This window comes from Hylaeus volcanicus, chromosome 6 (assembly GCF_026283585.1).
Source record: "Hylaeus volcanicus isolate JK05 chromosome 6, UHH_iyHylVolc1.0_haploid, whole genome shotgun sequence".
NCBI classification, from domain to species: domain Eukaryota; kingdom Metazoa; phylum Arthropoda; class Insecta; order Hymenoptera; family Colletidae; genus Hylaeus; species Hylaeus volcanicus.
The window spans coordinates 13,433,774-13,461,363 of record NC_071981.1 but is presented as its reverse complement, the minus strand read 5'-3'; the positions used below and the strand labels follow the sequence as shown (position 1 = coordinate 13,461,363).

The window sequence follows — 27,590 nt, the reverse complement described above, 5'->3', positions numbered from 1 at the left end:
GTAGGTAGAGATATTGAATAGTGTTAATGTATCCATGTATACTGTCTACGTGGAAATACTGTCTGAGAGGGTTTGATGTACATTCCCAGACAGGTGTGCTATCTTTGATATCTCGTGTTAAGATTATGCTAGCGTGGAAACTCTGAGTTACATATAAAATGTACCTTCTACGAATCTGTAAACATAACATAGATTAACTTTACTTCAATGAGTTCCCTTAATTCGAAGAGAAATACATAATCCGACGCAGACAAAATGATAGCACTTTTGTTGCGGTAGTGGTGTTATATGAAATATATATCTTTATTTTTCAAGCGTGCTATCATTTTGTCTGCGTTGAATGATGTGTTTCTCTTCGAACTAAGTAAAGTCAATTACATTGAAGCAAAGTGAATCTATGTTATGTTTACATATTCGCAAAAAATATGTTTTACATATATCTCAGAGTTTTCACGCTAGCATAATCTAAACACCAGATATTAAAGGTAGCGCAGGTGTGCTATCTTTTTGTCCGGGAGTGTAGTACACCATAATACAGTACAACACAGCACAACAAAAATGTTGTCCTCCAATAAGTCCTCCTAACACTCCTGTCCCTGCAAATGATCGAATGCGAATCCACCGAATTAACATTTATACCTACTGTCTATTAAATAACATTTCCGTAACTACAGGAGACGCAGAACCAAGTTCGGTCCACTTCCCGGTACCCACTGCGTCGTGTTCATCGACGACGTGAACATGCCTGCGAAGGAGATGTATGGTTCCCAGCCACCGATCGAGCTCCTGCGTCAGTTCTTCGATCACAAGCTTTGGTTCGATCTGAAACAGCCAGAGATCATACGCGTGTACGACACGATGTTCGTATGCGCCATGGCACCGCCCGGCGGAAGTAGGCAGGAGCTGTACCAGAGGTTTCTCAGACACTTCCACTTGTTCAGTATCAGCAACTTCTCAGAGGACACCATAGTCAGAATCTTCACTACGATCGCGTTCATAGGGTTGCAACGGAACGGCTTCACCACGGCGGTGATGCCTACTATCATAGAGATCGTGGCTGCCACAATGAACGTCTACAGAAACGCTCAGATGGAGCTGAGACCAACGCCGACAAAGTCTCATTATCTCTTCAATTTGCGCGATTTCTCGCGCGTGATAACCGGCTGCGCGATGATCAGAGAGGAGTCCGTCGAGTCGAAGACCGATTTCACGAAGCTGTGGGTACACGAGATCCTGAGGGTCTTTGGGGATCGATTGATCGACAAGCCTGACCGACGTTGGCTTTACCTCAAGATCAAAGAGGTAGTCGATCGGATCCTGAAGGAGTCGTTCGACACGGTGTTCGACTACCTGCCGAAATTCGACGAACATTTGACAGAGGAGAGTCTGCAGAGTCTCATATTCGGCAACTTCATGGACGTCGACACGATTCCCGTCGATCGTCGATACGAGGAGGTGAAGTCGACGGACGAGTACTTGGAGGTCGCGATCTCCTGCTTGGAGGACTACAATCTCACGCACAGGCACAAGATGGACATCGTCCTGTTTCGTTACGCCCTCGAACATCTAGCGAGAGTTTGTCGTATACTGGTGATCCCTTGCGGTAGCCTGCTGATGGTCGGCGTGGGTGGATCTGGTAGACAATCGCTGACGAGACTGGCGGCCAGCATGGTCGGTCATGGTCTCTTTCAGCCGGAAATCGGCAGCGCGTATGGCTTGCAAGAATGGAGGGACGATATAAAAAAGGTTTTCATCGTTCTGCGAATGAACGTTCGCCGAAACATTACGATGGTACTTTTGCTATCGAGACGGTGACGAAAATTAGAAAATGCAGAGACATTATTTGCGAAAAGACTCGATATACTTTAATCCTTGAAGGTATCGGATTGTTCGGAAAGCGATTTCGTATTTTTATCACCAGAATGATTATTTGCTGTGGCTCGGTCTGATTAAATGGGAAAGAAAGAAAAGAGAAAGCACACACTTCTAATACGTTTAAACTTTTGCACTCGAGAGGTGACTCTTAGTCACTAGTAGGTTTCCTTTAGGTTTAATTTCTTTGGAACTCGAAAGTTAATAATAACTTACCAATAAAATGATTGTCGTTGATGCAAAGATGACCTGAGATTTTCAAATCTCAAATTAAAGATCTCATTTTCGAAGTCAATCTAAGCTTAGCATTCGTGGCAATAGAATGCTAAGAAAGCATCTCGAGTGCAAAGGGTTAATTTGCTTGTAGGTTTTTCAAGAAACGCGTGTTTTTTACCTGTCACGGGTGCAATGTACATAAAAACACGCGTGTATTCGAATGCAACGTTGTGTACAAATTTCAAAGCAATCGATGTAAAACCTTCCTTAGATTTAAGATTTTGAACGAACGAACGAAAAGCTTTTCAAAAGCTACAAAATAATATATAACACTTGCATATAAAGTGATTTTAACGACTTCAAAAAAATTGCACAAAATGCATATACAGTGGATGTAGAATTTATTCGAACACCGATCAATTTCCTAAAAAACTTTTGTGTGAAATTGTAGTTTCTTAACTTCCTTTTTTTACAATCAATGATACTTTACATATTCTCGGAAGTTTCTAAAATAGATATAGTCGAAACAACATTTACTAGTTAATATAATTTTTGAAATTAACAAAAAGAATGCGAAAAGTAGGTAAAAAGTATAGAAGCAATAAGTATTTGTACGATTCTTATGACGAATCATTTACAGTAGAGTTTGTAACGTAAACACATTAGTTTATTGCTCCGTACGAATTAGAAAACATCAAATTTCCAGGAAAGTACTTTAAAAAGTGTCTCTAATAGAGGAATTGAAGAAGATCTCACTACGAATAACTAATAATTTAATCGAATGCTTAGAGGAATTACAATAATTATAAAATCAAAAAGAAATTCCACGAAGAAAGTATTATATACTTATAAATTGTAAATTACTTGTAAATTAATGTAAATTTCTTTTTTTTTTTAAATCAATTTTTAAAAATTAAACAGTTGTGCAAATACTTGTTGCTTCAACATTTCTATCGATTAATTGTTTGTTTCTTGTTAATTTCGCAACTTACATAAATAGCTATTTTTTTTTTTTGTAATCTATCTATCCTAGACATTTCCGAGAATATGTAGAATGTCATTGTTTATAAAAAATAAGTTGATAAATTACAATTTTACATAGTTTTTTGGGGAAACTGATCATTGTACGAATACTTTCTACACCCAGTGTACATGATATTATAAGAAAAAGTACGTGTTTTTGCTTAAAAAACGGGTAAAAAATGAAACAATCGAAAAAATTCTTCATAGCGAGACCACCGGGGGGACAAGCTTTATGAGATGCAACAGGTTTCATTCTGATTGGTCAAGCCATCTCGGCGTAATCGCTGAACATACCTTAAAAAAAAAAATATATATATATATATATATATATATACATATATATCAAGAGATCATCGAGACAACGCGGCTGGCTGCGCAAGGTGGCAATCGCAATCGCATATATATATATTTTTTTTTAAATATATACATATATATATATATATATTTTTTTTTTTTTAAGGTATGTTCAGCGATTACGCCGAGATGGCTTGACCAATCAGAATGAAACCTGTTGCATCTCATAAAGCTTGTCCCCCCGGTGGTCTCGCTATAAAGAATTTTTTCGATTGTTTCATTTTTTATATATATATATATATTTTTTTTTTAAGGTATGTTCAGCGATTACGCCGAGTATATATATATATATATATATATATATATATATATACATGTCGAATTGAGTAACCTCCTCCTTTTCGAAGTCGGTTAAAAAGTCCTGTCACGTGTTAAACCTTTGCTATAGGCTTTTCATATACAATTAGTATCCCCTTATATTCCCTCCAACTACCATCTCGTCGCTCCTGCAACGTCTACGTCCTCTAGGTGCTCATGAACTCCGGTGGCGTAGGAAAGGATCACGTTTTCCTTTTCACCGAGGGCCAAATCAAGGACGAGATCTTTCTGATCGACATCGACAGTCTGCTGAACTCCGGCGAGGTGCCCAACCTGTTCACCGTGGAGGAGAGGCAAGAGATCATCGAGACAACGCGGCTGGCTGCGCAAGGTGGCAATCGCAACTTGGACATATCGGTCGAGGCAGTTCTTGCGTACTTCGTGAACCGTTGCAAGGAGAAGTTGCACGTGATGCTGTGCTTCAGTCCTATCGGTGCCACGTTCAGGAACAGGCTGCGTCTCTACCCGAGCCTCGTCAACTGTTGCACCATCGATTGGTTCGACGTCTGGCCGGAGGATGCTCTCGAGCAAGTGGCTTTGCGCAGCACCACCGACATCAACATCGACGAAGCTGTGAAGATCAACGCGGTGGCCGCCAGCAAGTTCTTCCACATTTGCGCCAAAGACATCAGCGTTCGATTTTATAACGTCACTGGCAGACAAACTTACATCACGACCGCCGGCTTCTTGGATCTTATACGGACTTACGCGGAACTCATCAAAGAGAAGCAAGAGGAACTTACGCTTGCTAGGTGAGGAGGGAGAAAACGATCAGGGTAGAGTTTTAAAATTCGTGTACTCGGTCGAGATCTTTGTCGCGATGTCTCTGTAACTTTGGCGTTCTCGACAATCTTAACCAATTCTCCATTTTTTATTCTTCGATATTGACTAGAATTTCAAGCATTCCTTGCGCTAATGTCTGCTTGATATTAGCCATGCTTTTTTTGTTCCTCTTGCATTTGTAGATACTCTTGTTCAAAGGAAACTAAATCATTTCGTGCCTGTAAAATTTGCTTATAAATATGTCAACAATATTGATAAGTAAACAGATGGACATTTAATTGTAACTACTAAAGTATAATATACATATTTTTCACGGGCGCCCACTCAATTTTATCCCTACCTACGAGCAAAACCATTTAAGTTTTAATTTACCTAGACAAAATTAACCATTTGCACTCGTGGCCTCTTCTCTTGCATCTGCCAGCAACTCGAGATGCTTTCTTATCATTTTATTGCCACGAATGCTGATCTTAGATTGACTTGGACGATGTAGCCCGATTGTTATTTTATCGACACCTCGAGTTCCAAAGAAACTAAACCTAAAGAAACATTACTGCTGGTAGATTTGCTGCGTGAATCCTAGTGGCGAGTGAGAGTCACCTCTCGAGTGCAAAGGGTGAAAATTAGTAAGAGGTTAAATGTTTATATTGAACCTAAACCCAATGAGTAATTTATCTATTCGTTGTGTCTTTTAACACGACAGAGACCGCTACATCAACGGACTGGACAAGCTAGAGTACGCAGCTAAGCAAATTGGTCAGATGCGAGTGACGCTGTCGGGGCTGAGGCCGCAGCTCGAGGCATCTGCAAAAGAAACGGCTGAGACCATGAGGAAGATCGAGACCGAGAACGTAAGCGTCGAAAAAGCGAGGATTCTGGTCAAGAGGGACGAAGACGTTGCGAACGTCCAAGCTGAAGTTGCGATGAATCTGAAAACGGAGTGCGAGGCAGACCTGGCGGAAGCTCTACCAGCTCTGGAAGACGCGATAGGTGGGCACTTGAGCCGATGGACATTGAAATTTTAACACGTTGACTGCCACATTAAAATTCTTTAAACAATTTTCGCGAGGTTAAAATTTTGTTTCGAGACTTGAAGATTAGATCATCTAGCATTCGTTGACGTCTGTAATTGTTTAACATCTCCGAATACTTAAATAATGTATAAATTTATTTTCGGTACTCGAGTTCAAGGCATTTTAAGTTCATGGCATCTCGAGTTCATGGCATTTGGAATTCATGGCATCTAGAGTCCAAAGTATTTCGAATTCAAAGCATTTCGAGTCCAAAGCATTTCGAGTTCATGGCATCTCGAGTTCATGGCATCTCGAGTTCATGGCATTTCAAGTTCATGGCATCTCGAATTCATGGCATTTCGAGTTCATGGCATCTCGAGTTCATGGCATCTAGAATCCAAAGTATTTCGAGTCCAAAGCATTTCGAGTTCATGACATTCCGAGTTCATGGCATCTCGAGTTCATGGCATCTCGAGTTCATGGCATTTCGAGTTCATGGCATTTCAAGTTCATGGCATCTCGAATTCATGGCATTTCGAGTTCATGGCATTTCAAGTTCATGGCATCTCGAATTCATGGCATTTCGAGTTCATGACATCTCGAATTCAAGGCATTTGGAATTCATAGCATCTCGATTTAATAGCACGTGGTTCTTCACTTTTGGAATCAATATCATTAGTTTCTTAATGAAAAGTCCTGTCACCCATTTCCGGCGATCAACGTGTTAACCCTTTGCGCTCGAGGCATTGTTCTATAGAATCAAATCCAGTCCACTTTTATAATAAATTTCTGTAAAACCAAAAACCTCTACTTAGAACAGAAACATCTACGAACATTCGTGACCCAATGAATTATTATTACAATTTATAATTAGCTGTATTCTGATATAAGTAAGATTAAAATTGTACGTTCAAAAAGTCACTTTTAAATGACATATGTCGGCCTAGTGGCTCCACTCGAGCGCGAAGGATTAATATTCAGTGATACATGATTCCATGTACCAGTTGGAGAGATAGAGATAGTCTGTTAGGAATTACTAGACCGTTCTCAAAACCTAGAGTCCTGGGAGCTGAGGTAGCCATTTTGGTCGCCCGATTTAATTACAGTTGTTCTTTAGACTCTAGTATCTCTCGAGAATCTGTCTCAGTTCCTTTACTTTCATCGTTTCACAATCGTAGCGGCTCTAAATACGTTGAAGCCCGCCGACATAGCAGTCGTAAGAACGATGAGAAGTCCCCCTGCGGGAGTGAGACTCGTGATGGCTGCCGTTTGCGTCATGCTGGATATACCACCCGCTAAAATCGAAGATCCAAACACTGGCAAGAAGGTCCTGGACTACTGGGGTCCGAGCAAACGTTTGTTAGGCGACATGAAATTTTTGGAAACCTTGCGACAATACGACAAAGATAACATTCCCGAACACATAATGCAGGTATAAATTACCTATTTGTATGTTAGAACGTCAATGCGAATGTAAAGGCGGTTTTAGGGGTCTTGAGATGCCGATGACAGGAACCAATGTCTGTCATCGGCTAGGGATCGGTGGTTAACATTTCCCAGGTACCCCGATAGCTGGGTGCGCGACAAATTCTGAGTCGCAGATGTTACGTCTAACGCCGTGTCCTAACTGCTTGTCGTAGTTGGACCGATTGATGGACGGGATAGTGCGAATAGAACCTACACCTTGTCCCCGCTCTAGCTGCGGCTCAGCTACGCGCGATATCGTCGCAGACAGGCAGTTAGGACACGGCGTAAGGCCATAAAGAGTTCGATGCACCTCTTTTGGCAGTTGCCGACAGAACCGTGCCCCCATGACTCGACGTCATGGTGCTGCGTGGCACGTTGCAAAGAGATAAGGGTGTTCTCGAAGGATCTGGCCACGGAGTGGCGAAGGTGACATACCTTCTGATAAGAGGACCATGATGAACCCCATGGCACTTATCCCAGAACCTTTAGAGGATACGGATCGCGGAAATGAAAAAAAAAAGATGTAACATGTAGGTTAACACGGTACTCAAAGACTTGACTCATCGGAAAATATGATTTTCCATTTGAAATATATGTATTTCAATGAAATATTGAAATATATTTGTATTTTATTATAAGAGAAATGTTGTATTTCCTTTCAAGAATATTTTCCATTAACGTGCACGATGTTGCCACGTGACTATCGTTTATTCCAACATCCAGAATTGAAGAGCTGCTTGTTGCTTCTAGGAAATTAAAACAACGTACATGACGGACAAAAACTTCGAGCCGAAGGTCGTAGCAAGGGCCTCGTCGGCTGCTGAGGGCCTCTGCAAATGGGTGAGAGCGATGGTTCTGTACGATGCAGTCGCAAAGGTAGTTGCCCCGAAGAAAGCAAAACTGGATGCCGCGCAACGCGACTACGAGAACACCGTCAAGTTTCTGAACGAGAGACGTGAAATGCTCGTAGAGCTGACAGAGAAACTAGCCGTTCTCAACGAAAATCTGCAAATAACACTCGCGAAGAAAATCGAGTTGGAAACAGAGGTATAATTATTATAAGAGAGATATAAATTATTGCTGTACTGCGAATACGTTTACGCATTTATGATAGATGGAAATATTGGAAAAATTTATAAAAATGTACACAAATGGAGAAGTAGACGAAATATCAGTAAAGATATGCATGTATGCTTTAGAAAATAAGACATACTAAATTTTAATTCTTTTTCTGCATCGGTGACCACTTGAATTTCCATAAACATCCGCAGTCTTACAATTACAATGTTCGAATTACAATACTCAAAGATCTCGACCGAGTACATGAATTTTAAAACTCTACCCTAATCGTTCTCACTTAGCAAGCCTAAGATCTTCTTGCTTCTCCTTTATGAGTTCCGCGTACATTTTCTCTGCACATACTTATCACGTTGATCACGAAGTTACCCTATATAGGTGACAGAGATTCTTACCAAGGAATTCAAAAATTAATTCCGAAAATGAGGTATCGAATAAAACAAGTCTGGATAGAATTCGTAAATTTTGATCGAGTTGTAAAAATAAATACTATCGCAAATGTTAGATTAACCCTTTGCGCTCGAGGCACTTTTCTATAGAGTCAAATCCAGTCCATTTTTATAATAAATTTCTGTGAAACCAGAAACTCTACTTCGAAGAAAAACATCGACGAACGTTCATGACTAAAAGTAGTATTCTTTCAATTAATAATTAATTGTATTCTGATGTAAGTGAATTTGAAATTGTACGTTCACAAAATCACTTTTAAATTACATACGTGGAGACGCCACCCGAGCGCAAAAGATTAAATAGTTTCCAATTGTATAAGAACAAAATTTTCCAAGTACAAATTTTCTAGCAAAAGTAGAAAGAAAACTAACTTTTATAAGATTCATAAGTATTCTTACGAGGTATATTTCTACCACTCAAAGTGTTACACGCGTCCAGAGACACCATCTAATAAAAACACGATCGAGAGTCTACAGAAACGTTTGCTCATCGCAGGTGACGAACTGTAGGAACAAGCTGATGCGAGCAGAGAAATTAATCAGCGGGTTAGGAGGCGAGAAGGATCGCTGGATGGCGGCTGCAGCGAGTTTACAAGAATCCTACGACACCCTGCCTGGCGATATTTTAATTTCTTGCGGCATGATAGCGTACCTGGGACCGTTCACGTCAACCTATCGTGTCGAGAGTTTGGACAAGTGGAAGACGTACGTGAAGAACTTGAAAATACCGTGCTCGGACAATTACGACTTCCTCGAGGTCCTGGGATCCGAGATAAAGATCAATTCTTGGAATATTCACGGTTTACCGCGAGACTCCTTCTCCACGGAGAACGCTATCATTATGGACAACTCAAAGAGGTGGAGTTTGTTCATCGATCCTCAAAGCCAGGCGAATAAATGGATTCGCAACATGGAGAAACAAAACGAGCTTGAAATCGTCAAGTTGACGGATGATGGATACATGAACATCATAGAGCAGGCTCTGGAGTATGGTACATGTAACATTGAACCAGTGATGGGCAAAATCGTAATCGCAAATAGGAATACGACTTTGTAATCGAATATTTTCGAGTTGCGATTACGATTAAAATTGTAATCGCATCTTTCCGAGTTGTGATTACGAATACGATTACAATCGTAATCGCAAATTTTTCTGCGATTACGACCGTATTTTTAAAGGTTTACAGCCATAGAAATTCTTTACCTCAAACCCGACATCAGATTCGTGTTCCTCGCATTAAAAAATTTAGAAAACCATACATTCGTGGAAATCAAAAATGAAAAATTTTCAATTGAAATTCGTACCCATAGAGCACTTTTCTAAACAAATTTATTTTGACGAAAGCATGGTTTTCTAAATTCTTTAATGCGAGGAACACGAATCTAATGTCGGTTTTGAGGTAAAGAATTTCTATGGCTGTAAACCTTTAACAATACGGTCGTAATCGCAGACAAATTTCCGATTACGATTTCGCCCATCACTGCATTGAACCGTTTGTCCTATACGGGGTGTGGCCGGACGGGACTGAACTTTGTTCAGTCTCTTCAACGTATTAACCCTTTGCACTCGAGGCTTTTTTTTCTGGTATCTACCAACAACTCGAGATGCTTTCTTAGCATTCTATTGCCACGACTGATAAAATACTATTGACTTCGAAAATGAGATCTCTAATTTGAGATTTAAGAATCAGGTCACCTTTGCCTCGACGAGGATCATTTTATTGGCAATTCAAGTTTCAAAGAAATTAAACCTAAAGAAAACCTAGTGGTGACTGAGTCGCCTCTCGAGTGCAAAGGATAATATTGTCTGGGGAACGATAGAACTCATTCATGTCTGACCATTTCTCGCCAATTCTACTTGCGGAGTTTGTTAACCCTTTGCACTCGTGGCTTTGTTTTCTGATATCTAGCAGCAACTCGAGATGTTTCTTAGCATTCTATTGCCACGAATGCTAAAATAATATTGACTTCTAAAATGAGATCTCTAATTTGAGAATCAGGTCACCTTTGCTTCAACGACAATCATTTTATTGGCACTTCGAGTTCCAAAGAAAGTAAACCTAAAGAAACATTAGGCATTGTTGATTTGCTGCGTGAAACCTAGTGGTGACTGAGAGTCACCTCTCGAGTGCAAAGGGTTAACGAACTCCGTAAGTAGAATAGGCGAGAAATGGTCAGACATGAAAGAGTTGTATTGTATCCCAGACAATATTAACCCTTTGCACTGGAGGCCTTTTTTTCTGGTATCTACGAGCAACTCGAGATGCTTTCTTAGCATTCTATTGCCACGAATGCTAAAATAATATTGTCTTCTAAAATGAGATCACGTTTGAGATTTGAGAATCAGGTCACCTTTGCCTCAACGACAATCATTTCATTGGTAAATTATTATTAGACTGCGGATCTTTATGCAAAATAAAATCTTCGCGAACGTGCCTACAAAAATTGAACCTAAATAAGAATTTATTTTATTTAGCAAATATTGTAACATGAACTTTACTTTCAATCTTTTTTATATTCTTGCATATTGTGTGCATTTTGTACGTTCTTGCACATTCAAATTTCTAATAAATGCATAAAAATCCGCAGTCTTGTTATTATCAACTTCGAGTTCCAAAATAATTCAACCGAAAGAAAACGTAGTGGTGACTGAGAATCAACTCTCGAGTGCAAAGGGTAAATATTGTCTGCGGGACGATACAACTCATTCATGTCTGACCATTTCTCGCCAATTCTACTTGCGCAGTTCGTTAACCCTTTACACACTCGAGGCTTTGTTTTCTGGTATCTTCCAGCAACTCGAGATGCTTTCTTAGCATTCTATTGTCACGAATGCTAAGCTTAGATTGACTTCGAAAATGAGATCTCTAATTTGAGATTTGAGAATCAGGTCACCTTTGCCTCAACGAGGATCATTTTATTGGCACTTCGAGTTCCAAAGAAATTAAACCTAAAGAAAACCTAGTGGTGACTGAGAGTCATCTCTCGAGTGCAAAGTGTTAATTTCTGCATTCCATAAGCTCTGTAGCTTCCACGGCAAATTTTAACGAAATAATACGTCTATTCAGGCAAACCGGTGCTCATCGAAAACGTTCTCGAAGAGCTAGTGGCGCCTCTCGATCCTATACTAATGAAATCTATATACAAAATGGCTGGTTTGTGGTTCATCACGCTAGGCGAGAAGGTAATCGAATATAGCCTGCGTTTCAGACTGTACATCACGACGAAGCTGCGAAATCCACATTATCTACCCGAGGTTTTCAACAAAGTGACGTTGATCAATTTCGCCTTGACCATAAGCGGCCTGGAGGATCAGCTGTTGGGTACTGTTCGAATATTGTGAATTTAAACTATCTTCGAGAAATCGTGTTTCTAAATTGTACCAACAAAGATGGGCTTGCACCCATAGACATATGAAAATGTAGACCGAGCATATGATATTTCGTAGTTGCATATTACAATCAGTAATTTTCAATCTGTTTGGTTTTCTAAAAATTGAAACTAATATTAACCATTCCGTAACACTATTTTGGTCATTTAATATATTCTTGTTATTAGTATGCACATACAAGAATATATTAAACGACCAAAATAGTGTTACGGAATGGTTAATATTAGTTTCAATTTTTAGAAAACAAAACAGATTGAAAATTACTGATTGTAATATGCAACTACGAAAAGCCGAACATACCCTGTATAAATAATTATGTTCGTTACATATACATATGTACATTAAATGACATCGACAATATCTATGATTTATTTGATTAACATTTCTTTCATGTTTGGAGTATATACTACTGTTTCTATTCATTTCTCTAATTTAATTTTGATATCGATGACTATAACGTGACATCCCATCTTAACGGTACAAATTAGTTAGTCACCCTTAAATTTATCCTATACAATCACTAAGCAATACATATTTTGTACATAGGCATAGTAGTCGCGAAGGAAAGGCCGGATTTGCAAGAGAAGCGAGAATACCTAATCGTTCAGAGCGCAGCGAATAAAAAGGCCCTGAAGCAAGTAGAGGACAACATCCTGAAGACATTATCGGCGTCCGGTGCTAGTATTTTAGAGGACGAAGAAGCGATTGAGATTCTCGACTCTTCCAAGATTCTGTCCATAGACATACTGAAGAAGCAATCAGCCGCGAAGAAGACGGAAACGCAGATCGAAGGGTTCCGACAGAATTATAAACCCATCGCTAAACACAGCTCTGCCCTTTACTACACCATCACCGATTTACCCAACATCGATCCGATGTATCAGTACTCGTTGACGTGGTTCATCAATTTATACGTCAATTCCATCGAAACCGCGAACAGAAGTAAAATTCTAGAGAGGAGACTCATGTTTCTGCGAGAAACTTTCACTTACACGCTGTACCAAAACGTGTGCAGATCGTTGTTCGAAAAGGACAAGGTAAAAGGGACTTTAATTAACTTTAGTTAACCCTTTGGCCTACAACCACGAGCGAGACTCGTGGTAAGGAATTTGGTTCATAAACAATAAGCACGTGTTCGACTCGTGGTACTTCGTTCGGACTTCCTACCTTTCTGTTTAGTATGGCCCGAGGAATCGGGAGATAGCGTGTAGGTCAAGAGATCGGTAGGTTAACCTTACCGATCGATCATATACTAAGACGAGAATTGCTTCCTTTCGAGACAAAAAAGAAATTTTCAGTAAAAACGTCTCTCGAAAACAAACCTATGCTCCGAGCTCTATAACTTCGACAACTTCACGAATTGTTACTTGAAACTTTGTACAACTGTTCTTGCTCTATAAGATTCTATTAACACGTTGATCAGCATATCATGTGACAGTGCTTTTCACGAAATCAATAAATCAAATTCATGAATTTTTATGAAGCTACAAAAATAAATACCGCGATAAATGTCTGATTGTGTAGTCTCCGATAGTTTGAATGATACTTAATCCTAGCAGAAATGTTCAAGAATATTTGTCTGGCAGTCAACGTGTTGAGGGGATATATCCTGAATTAGGAGGTCTAAAACAAACGGTTTTTCGTGAATTTTTTTAGGATGAAAACAAATAATTCATTCATACGACATTCATACATAATTTCATACATATTTGAATAGTCTGTAGAAATTTTTTCAAGAAGAAATATTCAAATTCAGTTGACTGTGACGCGCATTTGTAGAGCACCTCACAAACCTCCTATCGGCGGGAAAGATGCAGGTCGTAATTTTGGTTTGACACAAAAAGAAAACCAAAAAAAATTTTCATTTTCATACATTTTTCTTCTATGTGAACTAAGAAAATTCATACAAAAAAAATTGTAAACAACTTTTTTCATCAAGTTAAAGTAATTTTTTCCACCCAAAGAACTCGTTGTTTATTTCAAACTTGCAGTAATTTCACATTTCACCATTTTTGCGGGTTTTTCGTAGGTTTTAATTGTGAGGTGATCTACAAATGTGCGTCACAGTCGACTCAATTTAAATATTTTTTGTTGAAAAAATTTCTACAGACTATTCAAATATGTATGAAAATAGGGTAAAAAGTTCCATAGAATTAATTATTTTTTTCCATCCTATAAAAATGCACGAAAAACCGCTTTTTTTAGAACTCCTAATTCAGGATACCCCCTTAAGAAATCCATTTCTCGGCTTGGAAAGAAGTAATTCTCCCCTTAAATCTGGAACAGATAGCAATTGTTTAGCTAATGGACGTCCAGCAAGATACAACGTACAGCTCTATTTCAATGTCACTCTAATCGATCATTTCAATTAGGTCTTGTACTCCTTCGTCTTGTACACGACGATCCTGCTAACGGAGAACGCGATCACGAAAGAAGAGATGACATTCTTTCTGTCTGGAGGCGTCACTTTGGCTGCAACCCCAAGCAATCCAGCGGCCTCTTGGCTATCAGATAAATCGTGGGGTGAAATTTGCAGGGTGCACGTTCTACCGAGCTTCGCGGATTTTCAAAGGAGCTTCCTTCGAAACATGACCGCCTGGAAGAAGTATTACGACTTATTGGATCCGGAGAACTCGCCCATACCAGATCCGTGGGAAAAGACTCTGACGCCGTTTCAGAAGTTGATCGTTGTGAGAATGATCAGAACCGACAAAGTGATGATCACGGTAAAAATCAACGACATTGGAGAATCTAGCGAGATGCTATCCTAAATATTAGGTCGTCCAGAAAGTGCGTGTCAATTTTTAAGAAAACTTCAAGGGCACATTTGAATTGTAACATATACTATTTATTAAATTACCTTTCTACCTTTTAAGGGATGTACATATATATATTATTTGTTTTCAACCATTCCAGTATAAACAGAGGTGTACCACCTATCAAAAATCGGCATGGAATTTCTAGACAACCCAATATAAGCAAGGGAGACGTTATCATGTAGTCAGAAAAAAACTTGAAATATTAGGTTGATTTATAAATAAGTTCTGCTGTCGATATCGTATGATTATTCTTTTGGAGAACCTCCTACATGTAGCAATGTTTAATTTGCCTAGTAAATGGGGACCAGTAATAATCAACGATAGTAGATTTAACACATTTAAGATAAGTTTAACGCCACAAGTTTGTTAAACTTAAACAAACAAAAAATTGTTATAGCTACCAACTTTTTGTGTTAATCCATTCAACATGGAGCTTGTATTATTGATTGACACAAGCACGATATGTTAAACGACCACAAAATATTGGTGGACCGTTTGGGACGTGTGATTCGTGTTGAATTTAAGGGGGGAGTCTGGTCCAGCTAATGTATTTTTCTAATGCATACAATTTTCAGATATAATTAATTTTATTTATTGAAACTCTTTTTACATATAAAGGGACGTTCAAAGAAGAAAATTGGACAATGTAGATTTAATTTGAATGTATACATATAATAGATATAGTAGTTGCAAGGAAAGGATTCGGTCAAAACGGTGGGACGCATAGCCCATCGAATTTTTATCCGATTCACTTGACTCAACTCTTAAATTGAAGGTAATTAAGTTTATATGCTAATGAACGTCGACTCTTAATGAATTATTATTATAGCACAAAGTTATTGCAAAATAACGGCCGACATGTATCGTTCATTCATGTTTTTTGCCGCCATTTTTGCAATTAACAATTTCTTTTTTCAAATTGAGGTTCATACGCATTTTACGTACCAACTAAAGAAAAAAATGTTTTGATTTTATCTATCAGATGTTTTCTCAGGGCTCCACGTATCCCACCGTTTCGACCGAATCCTTTCCTTGCGACTAATATATCTATATATGTATACATTCAAATTAAATCTACATTGTCCAATTTTCTTCTTTGAACGTCCCTTTGTATGTAAAAAGAGTTTCAATAAACGAAATTAATTATATCTGAAAATTATATGCATTAGAAAAATACATTAGCTGGATCAGACTCCCCCCTTAACACAAAATTTTCAACAGTGTACGTTTATAATTTTCAACGGTACGTTTATAATATTCAAGCATCCTGAAGCCAACTCGAAATATTTCAGATACAACGATTCGTCGAAGCTGGAATGGGCCTCCATTTCGTCGTACCTCCGCCTTTCGACATCTCTAAATCGTTCGCGGATTCGAGTTTCTTGGTGCCACTGATATTCATCCTATCCCCTGGCTCCGATCCTATGGAGGCGCTAACAAAGTTCGCGGACAGCATGAACTTCACGGAGAAGTTCCATTCGATCTCCCTGGGTCAGGGTCAAGGACCCATCGCTCAGAAGCTAATCGACAGAGGACAGAGCGACGGCGAGTGGGTCTGCTTGCAAAACTGTCACCTAGCGGCTTCGTGGATGCCCACGTTGGAGTCCATCTGCGAACACTTTGATCCTTCGAACACCCACTCCCACTTCCGTCTGTGGCTCACCAGCTACCCCTCGGAACAGTTTCCTATCACAATCCTTCAAAACGGTGTCAAAATGACCAACGAACCTCCCACTGGATTGCAGAATAATATCATGAGGCGAGAAGAATATATCTTTATTAGATCATTCTACGCAGATTGTTTTTGATACGTGGGACCTTATTTGGGGGTCAAACCTTCAACACCGTTACGAATCGAAAAGTCCGTCGATATTTTGCGCTACATCGTGGCTCCATTTTTGGAAACGAAAAATTCGTGCAGAACCTCCCTCGAAATAAACAACTTGCCGATCCCGACCGAATTGCTTATTTCGAGACAATACTGTAATCGGCTACCATTCGATAAACGTTAGGAACAAAAAGCCGATCGGTAAAGTGATAAGCTACAAACGCATCTGTATTTGCATTTGAATCTAGGTCGTATAAATCTGAAGCAGCTAGGGACCCGAACTTCTTCGACAGAGACCCGAAGAAGAAGAGAGCGTACTCGAAGTTACTTTACGCGTTGTGTTTCTTCCACGCTGTGGTCCAGGAAAGACGAAATTACGGATCGCAGGGTTGGAACATACAATACGGTTAGTCAAACGTCACGCTTATTATTAGACTCCGGATCTTTATGCATTTATAGAAAATTTGTATGTGCAAGAACCTACGAAATGCAAACAATATGCAAGAATATAAAAAAGATTGAGAGTGAAGTTCATATTATAATATTTGCAGAGTAAAAGAAATTCCTATTTAGGTTCAATTTTTGTAGGCACTGTTGAATGGCCAATCTATTGGCTGAACTATAGATAAAGATATCGGGAATCAAAGTGTTAACACAAACTAGTCAGACTTGTTTTTAACCGACTTCGAAAAGGAGGAAGTTACTCGATTCGACATGTATATCTTTTTTTTCGCATCTGTTATCAAAGACCCTACAGGATCTTTTCCTGGGCATGAACGACTCATCCTAGACGAGTCGGTGATCCAGTACCAAGGATCATAGTTACCCCCTCGCAACCCAAGAGGTCTAGGATATAAGATCTAGAAATCATCAGAAGAGAAGCATTATTGTTTCCGATCCTTCTGCGCGTCAGTCTGTTATTTTGTTTCCCCGAGTATTCGTTGTATCCAGAGTTGTATTTTCGAAACGTCCGAAATATATCTGTAAGTGTACAAATCGGTCTCCACGTTCCTCACCTGGATCCCAACAGCACGTTCGCGAAGATTTTATTTTGCATAAAGATCCGCACTCTACTTATCGTGTTACTTCGGTCAAGGGGAGCCGAGAAAATGGATAACCGAAGAATACTATCGTTACGTCGCAGGTTTCAATGAATCGGATCTTCAAATATCTGCCCAACAGCTTCAATTGTACATAAACGACTACGAGGAGGTTCCCTTCAAAGCCATCAAGTATCTAACAGGAGAGTGCAATTACGGCGGCAGGGTCACCGACGACAGAGATCGAAGATGCTTGATCACGATATTGCAAGATTTTTTCAACGAGGACGTCATCACGAATCCTAACTACTCTTTCGCGGACGTTGGTCCGGAATACACTCTGCCGAAACGGTACTGGGTGTTTCTCAATGAAAACGACTTTCGACCGACTTCTTCGTATCTTTAAAACATCATCTAACATTCATCTTAATGGGTCATTCCATACAGATTCGAACACTTTTTGGAGTAACATCTTGCAAAAATTGTTTCAATTGTTAGAATATAAGTAAATTTAAATACAAGCAAAAGCGCCACTATAGGCACATACGTTAAGGGTGTATCCTGAATTAGGAGGTCTAAAACAAGCGGTTTTTCGTGAATTTTTTTAGAATGGAAACAAATAATTAATTCCATCGAACTTTTTATCCTATTTTCATACATATTTGAATAGTCTGTAGAAATTTTTTCAAGAAGAAATATTCAAATTCAGTCGACTGTGACGCACATTTGTAGACCACCTCACAATTAAAACCTCCTATCGGCGGGAAAGATGCAGGTCGTAATTTTGATTTGACACAAAAAGAAAACCAAAAGAAATTTTCATTTTCATACATTTTTCTTCTATGTGAACTAAGAAAATTCATACGAAAAAAATTTTTAAACAACTTTTTCATCGAGTTAAAGTGATTTTTTTCACCCAAAGAACTCGTTCTTTTTTTTTAAACTTGCAGTAATTTCACATTTCACTATTTCTGCGGGTTTTTCTTAGTTCACATAGAAGAAAAATGTATGTAAATGAAAATTTCTTTTCGAGCCGATAGGAGGTTTTAATTGTGAGGTGCTCTACAAATGTGCGTCACAGTCGACTCAATTCGAATATTTCTTCTTGAAAAAATGTCTATACAGACTACTCAAATATGTATGAAAATAGGATAAAAAGTTCGATAGAATTATTTATTTTTTCCATCCTAAAAAAATTCACGAAAAACCGCTTTTTTTAGACCTCCTAATTCAGAATACCCCCTTAAGCGTGCAAAGAAGACACTTTTCTTTTTCTTTATCTGCGTGCACGTAATAAACACTCGCTCTGTAGAAGCCAATATGACCCGTCTATTTTTCCTATCCACGAAGATATGTAACAATAATAATTTTTTTTTTTTTTAATTAAATAATTCCGCATGGAACGCCTCTAAAATTATCCATCCTTCTTTCGTTCGTACGCGCAACAGACACGAATACGAAGACTACATCAAGCAGATCGAAGGAATCCCCTTGTATCCATCGCCAGAGACGCTAGGGCTGCACATGAACGCGGGAATAACGCGAAATCTCGAACTGACGAACGATTTTTTCCAGTCGATGATGATGATTCAGGGAACGGTGGCGGTAGGAGACACCTCTAAGCAGGACGAGATCCTGCTGAACATGAAGAAGGATATATACGATAAAATGCCGCACCTGTATGACATCGAGGAGGCGCAGAAACGATATCCAGTCATGTACATGGAATCCATGAACACGGTACTGATACAAGAGCTGGAGAGGTACAACACTCTTCTAAACGAAATTCGAAATTCCCTCGACCTGCTCGAGAAAGCTGTCGATGGACTGATAGTGATGACTCCCGGACTCGAGGTACGTACACAGAGAAACACACAGACTACTGTTACGGAAACGATAGTTCTAAGTTTTTAACACTAAACCTATCGACATTTCATTTGTACCTGTTTCTACGTGATTGGTCAAATGACTGGTTTTGAAGACACTTTTTTCAATCGGAACTGACGAATGTAGTACTGAATTGAATATTACTTGAAACAATCGTATTTATATAATTTATATGTTGTATACAGGATGTCCCAGAATTAGTGTAAGAACCAGAAATGGCTCTGAGAGCTGAGACGATTCTGAACAAATTCCTTTGCAAAAGTGTCGGATGTTCGTTTTTGAATTATTAACGAAAAACCACCGACCAATCACAGCGCGCGCTACTCGTCTACCCTAAGATCTACCCTGCCCTAAGATCTTAGAACTTTCCTTAGGAACCTTTCTAGGATCTTTTCCTAACCGACAACCTATATCTCGTGAACAATTATACAGGTTCTAGCTCATCACATACTGAGTGCAAGACTACCACCATCTTGGATAAAAGCGTGTGCCTATCCAACCTTGAAACCACTATCAGCCTTCGTCAAGGACTTTCTGGATCGACTGAACTTCTTCCAGAAATGGTTGACGGAGGGGATACCGCAAACTTTCTGGATATCTGGATTTTCGTTCGCGCACGCCTTCCTCACAGCGACCACGCAAAACTTTGCTAGGAAGTACAAGATACCCATCGACAGGCTAGATTTCGATTTCAAGGTTCTCCTTTTATACATTTTTCATTCGTATATCAATCTCTAGACTGCGAATCTTTATGCATTTATAGGAAATTCGAATATACAAGAAACTACAAAATGGAAACAATATGCAAGAATATACAAAAAGATTGAAAATAAAGTTCATGTTGTAATATTTGCAGAATAAAATAAATTCCTACTTAGGTTCAATTTTTGTAGGCGCGTTCGCGAAGATTTTATGTTGCATAAAGATCCGCAGTCCACTGATAAGAATATAGTATATAGAATATAGTGTACTTATAGAAATAAGCAACTCGCTATTAAAATAATCAATAGAATGCGGATCTTTATGCATTTATAGGAAATTTCAACGTGCAAGAAACTACAAAATGGAAACAATATGCAAGAATATAAAAAAGATTGAAAGTAAAGTTCACGTTATAATATTTGTAGAATAAAATAAATTCCTATTTAGGTTCAATTTTTGTAACCACGATCGCGAACATTTCATTTTGCATAAAGATCCGCAGTTTAGTCATGTCTAATCAACTTGATTATGGAACGCGAATGATGGTATTCCTCTGGCGTAGGGTATTCGAGAAAATATTCTTTCGAATAACCTAAACCTTAGTACCAGAAAATTTTCCATTCGTCCTCAAAGAATTTATAAATATGCTCTTTTTCTCGGACCGTCCCAGATAGGCTTCCTCCCTTATCCCTTTCGACCCTATCGGGACATGTACAGTGTGGCCCAGAATTAGTGTAAAAACCGGAAATGGGGGGTAGCTGAGACAATTTTTAATCACAATTTCCTTTGCAAAAATATCGGATAGTGCTTTGTTTTTGAATTATTAACAAAGCACCATTCAACATTTTTGCAAAGCTGTCGTATTTTCATTTGCATCGAGTAATTTTCTTTATTACAATATATAGAGTGACTTCTAAAGCTGATAGAATGAATAATTTGCCAAAATTCACGCTATAGGAAGGATATACAGGGTGTCCCAAAACTCGGGGAGGAGCCGGAAATAGGGGGTAGCTGAGACGATTCTGAACAACAATTTCCTTTGCAAAAATGTCGGATGGGGCTTCGTTAAGGAGATATTAAGCGAAAACCCCGACCAATCAGAGCGCGCGTAGACCGTTGGAGCGGCCGCGGTAGCGAAGGCTACGCGCTAGGTCGATGCTTCGATGCACGTCGAGTCACTTGTTCGCGTGCAAGCGCGGCCGCCAGCGCGTAGCCTACGCTACCGCGGCCGCTCCAACGGTCTACGCGCGCTCTGATTGGTCGGGGTTTTCGCTTAATACCTCCTTAACGAAGCCCCATCCGACATTTTTGCAAAGGAAATTGTTGTTCAGAATCGTCTCAGCTACCCCCCATTTCCGGCTCCTCCCCGACTTTTGGGACACCCTGTATACAATATATCAATTATAAAGTTTGTAAGAATTCGCCGATCGGCATCCTTTTGGCGGGACACGTGCATTGTCGCTCTTTTGTTTAACAGAGCGTCACCCTGGGACACCCTGTATTAACTAACAATAAGAGGAAACTATGGCTCAGAATCGTCTCAGCTACCCCACATTTCCGGTTCTTACAGCAATTCTAGGACATCCTGTATGAATATTTCCCAGTGAATATATTTGGTTGCCTTCGGTTAAATTACAAGTGAGATTTACAGGAGCATACAGTGGGTGTAGAATGTATTCGTACACCGATCAATTTCCCAAAAAACTTTTCTGTGAGATTGTAGTTTCTTAACTTCTTTTTCTATAATCAATGATATTTTACATATTCTCGGAACTCTCTAAGATAGATATAGTCCAAACAACATTTACTAGTTAATATAATTTGTAAAATTAACAAAAAAATGCGAAAAGTGAGTAAAAGTATAGAAGCAACAAGCATTTGTACGATTCTTATGACGAACCCTTTACAGTAAAGTTTGTAACGTAAACACATTAGTTTATTGCTCCGTAAGAATTAGAAAACATCAAATTTCTAGTAAAGTACTTTTAAAAAAGGCTCTAAGAGAAAAATGGAAGAAGATCCCACTTCGAATAACTAATAATTTAGTTAATTTAATGCTTAGAAGAGTTGCAATAATTATGAAATCAAAAGGAAATCCCACGAAGGAAGTATTATATACTTGTAAATTAATGTAAATTTCTTTTTTTTTTTTTTTGAATGAAGTTTTAAAAATTAATCTCTTGTACGAATACTTATTGCTTCAATATTTCTATCGATTAATTGTTTTTTTTCTTGTTAATTTCGCAACTTACATAAATACCTATTTCTTTTGGTAATCTATCTATTGTAGAGATTTCCGAAAATATGTAGAATGTCATTGTTTATCAAAAATAAATTAATAAATTACAATTTTACATAGTTTTTTTGGGAAACTGATCATTGTACGAATACTTTCTACACCCAGTGTATGCGAAAAAATGGACATCATTCTCGGTGAAACAAATTTTCCTTTATCTATAGCCTTGAATTTGGTACCCAACCCTAATTTAATACAATTAATTTCGAAAAGAGAAACGAATGAAATCCAAATAGAAGAAACTTGAGCCGAAAGGGTTATAATGCGCAGACATGTTAAATATTTTCGCGATTCGTTAGGTACTTCCCACGTACCAGACAAATACGTCACCAACGGATGGTGTTTACGTCTATGGAATGTTTCTGGCTGGCGCGAGATGGGACATGCCGAGCATGCTGCTCGAAGAAAGCTACCCGAAAATTCTCTGGGACCCCATGCCGATCGTTTGGATGATACCATCCCATGTGGATACTCTTTACGTAGGGAAACGATACGAATGCCCCCTTTACATCACTTCCGCGCGTTATGGTATTTTAAAGACCACTGGACACTCGACGAATTACGTGTTGTCATTTCTTTTGGACACGAAACATCCCGTCAGTCATTGGATCAAAAGGGGACTAGCTCTACTCTGTCAGTTGGATAATTAAATAACTATCGCGTTATTAATTCTTTAAGCGTGTAATGGAGAATCTCAGCTCGGGAACTATTGTCCATTCAACGTGAATGTCGTATTTTCATTTGCATCGAGTAATTTTCTTTATTATAATTAGACTGCGGATCTTTATGCATTTATAGGAAATTTGAATGTCCAAAACCCTACAGAATGCAAACAATATATAAAAATATACAAAAATGTACAAAAAATTGAAAGTAAAGTTCATGTTATAATATTTACAGAATAAAATAGATTCCTATTTAGGCCCATTCAATTTTTGTAGGCACGTTCGCGAATATTTTATTTTGGATAAAGATCCGCAGTTTAATTATAATATATAGAGTGACTTTTAAAGCTGATAGAATGAACCTTCCCCATGCGACCTTCACCTGCACTTCTCTAATAGAAGTTTAACCACCACCATTACCAATACCATCCAATAAACAAGCATCTCATACAATAAATAACCTTCTACATCCTTAACTCTAAAACTACCAACTATCAAGATACTCCTATTACAAATAGTACTACATCTGTGGAAGTGAAAGGAAAATTATTACTATTATTATTCCTACCTAAATGAGCGCTCATTATAACTATAATTAAACACTATAATGTATTTTTTCGTTTTAACCTGCCTAGCTAAACAGAATACGAGAAAATATATTTTGTTTTGGTTCGAACCATTGATTTGATTGCATTTACATCCTACTTATAGATAAATCTAGAAAATAAAATACAAGAATGTGTGTGTGTGTTCTTTCATTCTTGTAATTATTAATCCCACGACGATTTTGAAAAATGTAGCAAGCCTATCAACTAGAAATCTATGTGTATTCACATCCCGCTTGCAGATAAATCTAAAAAATAAAATACAAGAACGTGTATGTGTTTCTTCATTTGCGTAATTATTAATGCCACGACGATTTTGCAAAATGTAACAAGCCTATCAACTAAAAATCTATGTGTATTCACATCCTGCCTGCAGATAAATCTAAAACATAATATACAAGAATGTGTGTATGTTTCTTCATTGTCGTCTTCATTGTTCATTGTTGATCCCACGAAGAATTTCTAAAACATAAACCAAAACCTATCAAATAGAATTTCATAAGATCGAGTGTGTCAGAAAGATTCCACTTTGAAAATGTTCAGATTCCATTTCTTGGTCCTTCGGATTTTATTACTCCTGGGGAAACCTGTAGCTTCGATATACTCTGCAACATAAACTTGTTCAATGGATTAGTATTATATTTACACAAACAGAAATACGACAGCTGAAAAGAACATTTGTTAGTACAAGAATACATATTCATATATATTCATTATCCATAGTGTAATTGAAATTAAAAAAGAAAAGAAAAGTTCAATTTAGATTGCACGAAAATCAAAATTATGAGTTTCAAAACATGAATGTTTTGAAAATAAATTTGAGTTAAAAGTTAATTTCTACTCGATACCAAGAGAAAAGAATAGGTCAAAAAGTACATTAAAAGTACTTTGAAAATCTGATTAAACGGAAGTTACATATGATTTTATTTAATGAAAATGTGCTGATGTAATTCGAACCTATCCTTAGTTGAAAAAATCATATTTTGGAATCAAATTCAAATTAGAATTAGAACGAACACGCGTAATATCGATTCTACTTGACGTTTTAGTATCAATAAGAAGCATCGAAAATTGCAGATTGCGTACACTTTTCGAGCAAGCTTTTTACTTGTCATCATATTAAACAACAATGTAATTATTGATAACCATATAGGTTCATCATCAGATTCTGATTCTGATATATAAAATTGATAAGCTACTTTAAATACATTAGCATTTATAAAGACTATTGTCTATACGAAAGAGTACGTAGATGAAAATGCAAACAATCGTCGCAGATAATTCATGATAAATAAAAAGTTTCAAGTTTTATGTAATTGCAATAGGTAACAAATAGATTGGTATATTGTAATGAATTTTTCAACCGACGCAATTCCACAGCCTAACCACACACACACATGTGGAAAGTACGTCGTGCACGATACGTTAGCACAGTGTCAGTCGCACATATATATTGTTATTAATTTTACAGACTAAGTCATCGTGCCCGTTCCCTTCGCTCACCCAAGTAGCACCTGGGCACGTGAGTGAGTTCAGGCAACGAACACGGAAGGGTTAAACCTGAAAATCCTCACTAAAAAGAATAATTAGTGGAATCTAAGCGGACTAGCATCGTACAAAAAGACCCTAGCCTACTCTAATAAATATCACAAGAAATGTTACTACTCATGAGTATGCTATGCAATGCATACCCATGGTCACTGTACTCGCCAAAGACCACGTATACAAGTAGTCACCCGTGTCAATTCAGACCTTTCGTCCTACGACATGATTGGGGACCAGAGGAACCAAAAAGCATACGACTCACCGGTCGCAGTCTGGAAATCTTTATGTACCTCGTTGAGAAATGCATGATGCATTTAAAATATTTCATAAATATTTGAAGAATGATTGAATAATGGATGAAACAATTGTATATAATTCATATATTGCATATAAGAATTGTATACTAAAGTTTGAAAACACAGACTTGTACATTTTAGCTAGTCTTACATTTTTCAATTAAATGCAGAAATATTTTACGTGGAATTAGATTGAATAATGTATGAAACAATTGTATATAATTCATATATTGCATATAAGAATTGTATACTAATGTTTGAAAACACAGACTTATACATTTTAGTCAGTGTACATTTGGCAGAAGGCGCTACAATCTATTGATACTGCCGGTAATAATATTATGATACATGTTCAAACGTTTTAAATAGTCCGGCAAAAGATATTTGTTCTTTATGTCGGACACTTGCAATTAAATATTTAGAACGCATAAGATAGAACAGGAACACTCAAATACTATTTAATCGTGTCGTTAATATGAGTACTTCTACGTTTGTTATCGATAATGGGGCAAACACCGCGAAAGTAGGGTTAGCTTCTGACAACAATCCAAAGTGAGTTCATACAATAAAAAAATTTTGTTTGACCACAGTCCATCGTTTTTATTTTATATTTTTATCTTTAGACTAGTTCCTAATTGCATTATGAAAGCAAAAAGCGAACGACGGAGACCTTTTGTTGGAAATCAGATAGAAGAATGTCGCGATGCGTCTGGACTCTTTTACATCTTACCATTCCAAAAAGGATATCTCGTTAACTGGGATGTTCAGAAAACTGTATGGGACTACATTTTCTCAAAAGAGTGTTGTCCTGTAAATTTGAATCAGCTTTCAGTGATTATCACTGAACCTTTGTTCGACTTCTCTACAGTACAAGAAGCTATAACAGAAATATTCTTTGAAGAATACGAATGTCAAAGTTTATTAAGAATTAATGCCACCACTCTTTCGTGTTATCAATACAAAACAGAAAATCCTAACACAAAATGTTGTATAGTAGTCGATAGCGGATATAGCTTTACTCACATAGTGCCTTATGTAAATGATACCAAAGTTAAAGAAGGTATTAGACGCATCGATGTGGGAGGAAAGCTACTTACGAATCATCTTAAAGAAATTATATCTTATCGACAACTCCATGTCATGGATGAAACTTATGTGATAAACCAAGTGAAAGAGGATTCGTGTTTTGTCTCTCAAGAATTTTTCAAAGACATGGAAACTGCCAAAAGCAAATTGGAGAATAATCCTATAATCAAAGATTATGTTTTACCAGATTATACAACGTTAAGGCGTGGTTTCCTCAAGAATCCAGAGCCTCCCAATGAACAGCAAACTTTACGTTTAAGTAACGAAAGGTTTGCCATACCTGAAATATTGTTTTACCCCTCAGATGTCGGTATCCGACAAATGGGCATTCCAGAAGCAATTATGGATTGCTTGAAAGGATGCGAAGAAGAGACATGGCCTCATCTTTTATCTAATATCATTCTTACAGGTGGTAATGCAAAGTTCCCAGGATTTCAGGAAAGAATCTACAAAGAAGTGAGAAGCCTTGCACCCGCAGAATACACGATAAATGTTTATTTACCCGAGAAGTAAACAAATATTCAAATTCACTTTAATACCGCTAAAAATTTCAAATAAATGCATAATTTATTATTTTTTTTTTCAGTCCAATTACATATGCTTGGCACGGAGGTAAAACACTTTCAAAAGATTCAATGTTCTCGAGTCTCCTAGTAACTAGGGAAGAATACGAGGAAGAAGGGCAGAACCTTTGTTTTGAAAAATTCGATGTTTAACTTTAATAAATATTAAAAATTATATTCTCAAAAGAAAATCTCCATTATATCAATATTTTCCATCATACTGTTTGAATTATGAAACTTGCAAGTAGTTAATGCAAGAGATAAATTATGTGAAATAATCTCAATATATTTTCAA

At 37.9% G+C, this 27,590-nt stretch overlaps 2 protein-coding genes across 2 annotated transcripts in view; both read left to right on the top strand.

Moving 5' to 3' along the window:
- Positions 1-23,555, top strand: part of LOC128878541 (dynein axonemal heavy chain 7) — a 38,663-nt gene extending 15,108 nt beyond the window's left edge. Inside the window, exons 14-28 of the mRNA XM_054126828.1 lie at positions 675-1,746; positions 3,934-4,535; positions 5,270-5,556; positions 6,758-7,011; positions 7,797-8,093; positions 9,069-9,564; positions 11,641-11,895; positions 12,510-13,000; positions 14,336-14,689; positions 16,075-16,541; positions 16,859-17,016; positions 17,755-18,001; positions 19,099-19,504; positions 19,970-20,233; positions 22,835-23,555. Coding sequence (XP_053982803.1) covers positions 675-1,746; positions 3,934-4,535; positions 5,270-5,556; positions 6,758-7,011; positions 7,797-8,093; positions 9,069-9,564; positions 11,641-11,895; positions 12,510-13,000; positions 14,336-14,689; positions 16,075-16,541; positions 16,859-17,016; positions 17,755-18,001; positions 19,099-19,504; positions 19,970-20,233; positions 22,835-23,185 — 6,001 coding nt within the window. The 3' untranslated portion in view covers positions 23,186-23,555. The remainder of the gene's footprint in view (positions 1-674; positions 1,747-3,933; positions 4,536-5,269; positions 5,557-6,757; positions 7,012-7,796; positions 8,094-9,068; positions 9,565-11,640; positions 11,896-12,509; positions 13,001-14,335; positions 14,690-16,074; positions 16,542-16,858; positions 17,017-17,754; positions 18,002-19,098; positions 19,505-19,969; positions 20,234-22,834) is intronic.
- Positions 23,556-25,836: 2,281 nt separating this feature from the next.
- Positions 25,837-27,456, top strand: LOC128878911 (actin-related protein 6). Its single transcript, XM_054127580.1, has 3 exons — positions 25,837-26,198; positions 26,270-27,241; positions 27,319-27,456. The coding sequence occupies exons 1-3, from the start codon at positions 26,122-26,124 to the stop codon at positions 27,446-27,448; spliced, it is 1,179 nt and encodes a 392-aa protein (XP_053983555.1). The 5' UTR covers positions 25,837-26,121; the 3' UTR covers positions 27,449-27,456.
- The last annotated feature ends 134 nt before the right edge of the window (positions 27,457-27,590 follow it).

Bases quoted from the DNA above. Each gene is read 5' to 3' on its own strand.
- LOC128878911 (XM_054127580.1), top strand. From the start codon at position 26,122: ATGAGTACTTCTACGTTTGTTATCGATAATGGGGCAAACACCGCGAAA. The intron at 26,199-26,269 runs GTGAGTTCATAC...TTTTATCTTTAG, and splicing joins GCTTCTGACAACAATCCAAA to ACTAGTTCCTAATTGCATTA. The intron at 27,242-27,318 runs GTAAACAAATAT...TTTTTTTTTCAG, and splicing joins AATGTTTATTTACCCGAGAA to TCCAATTACATATGCTTGGC.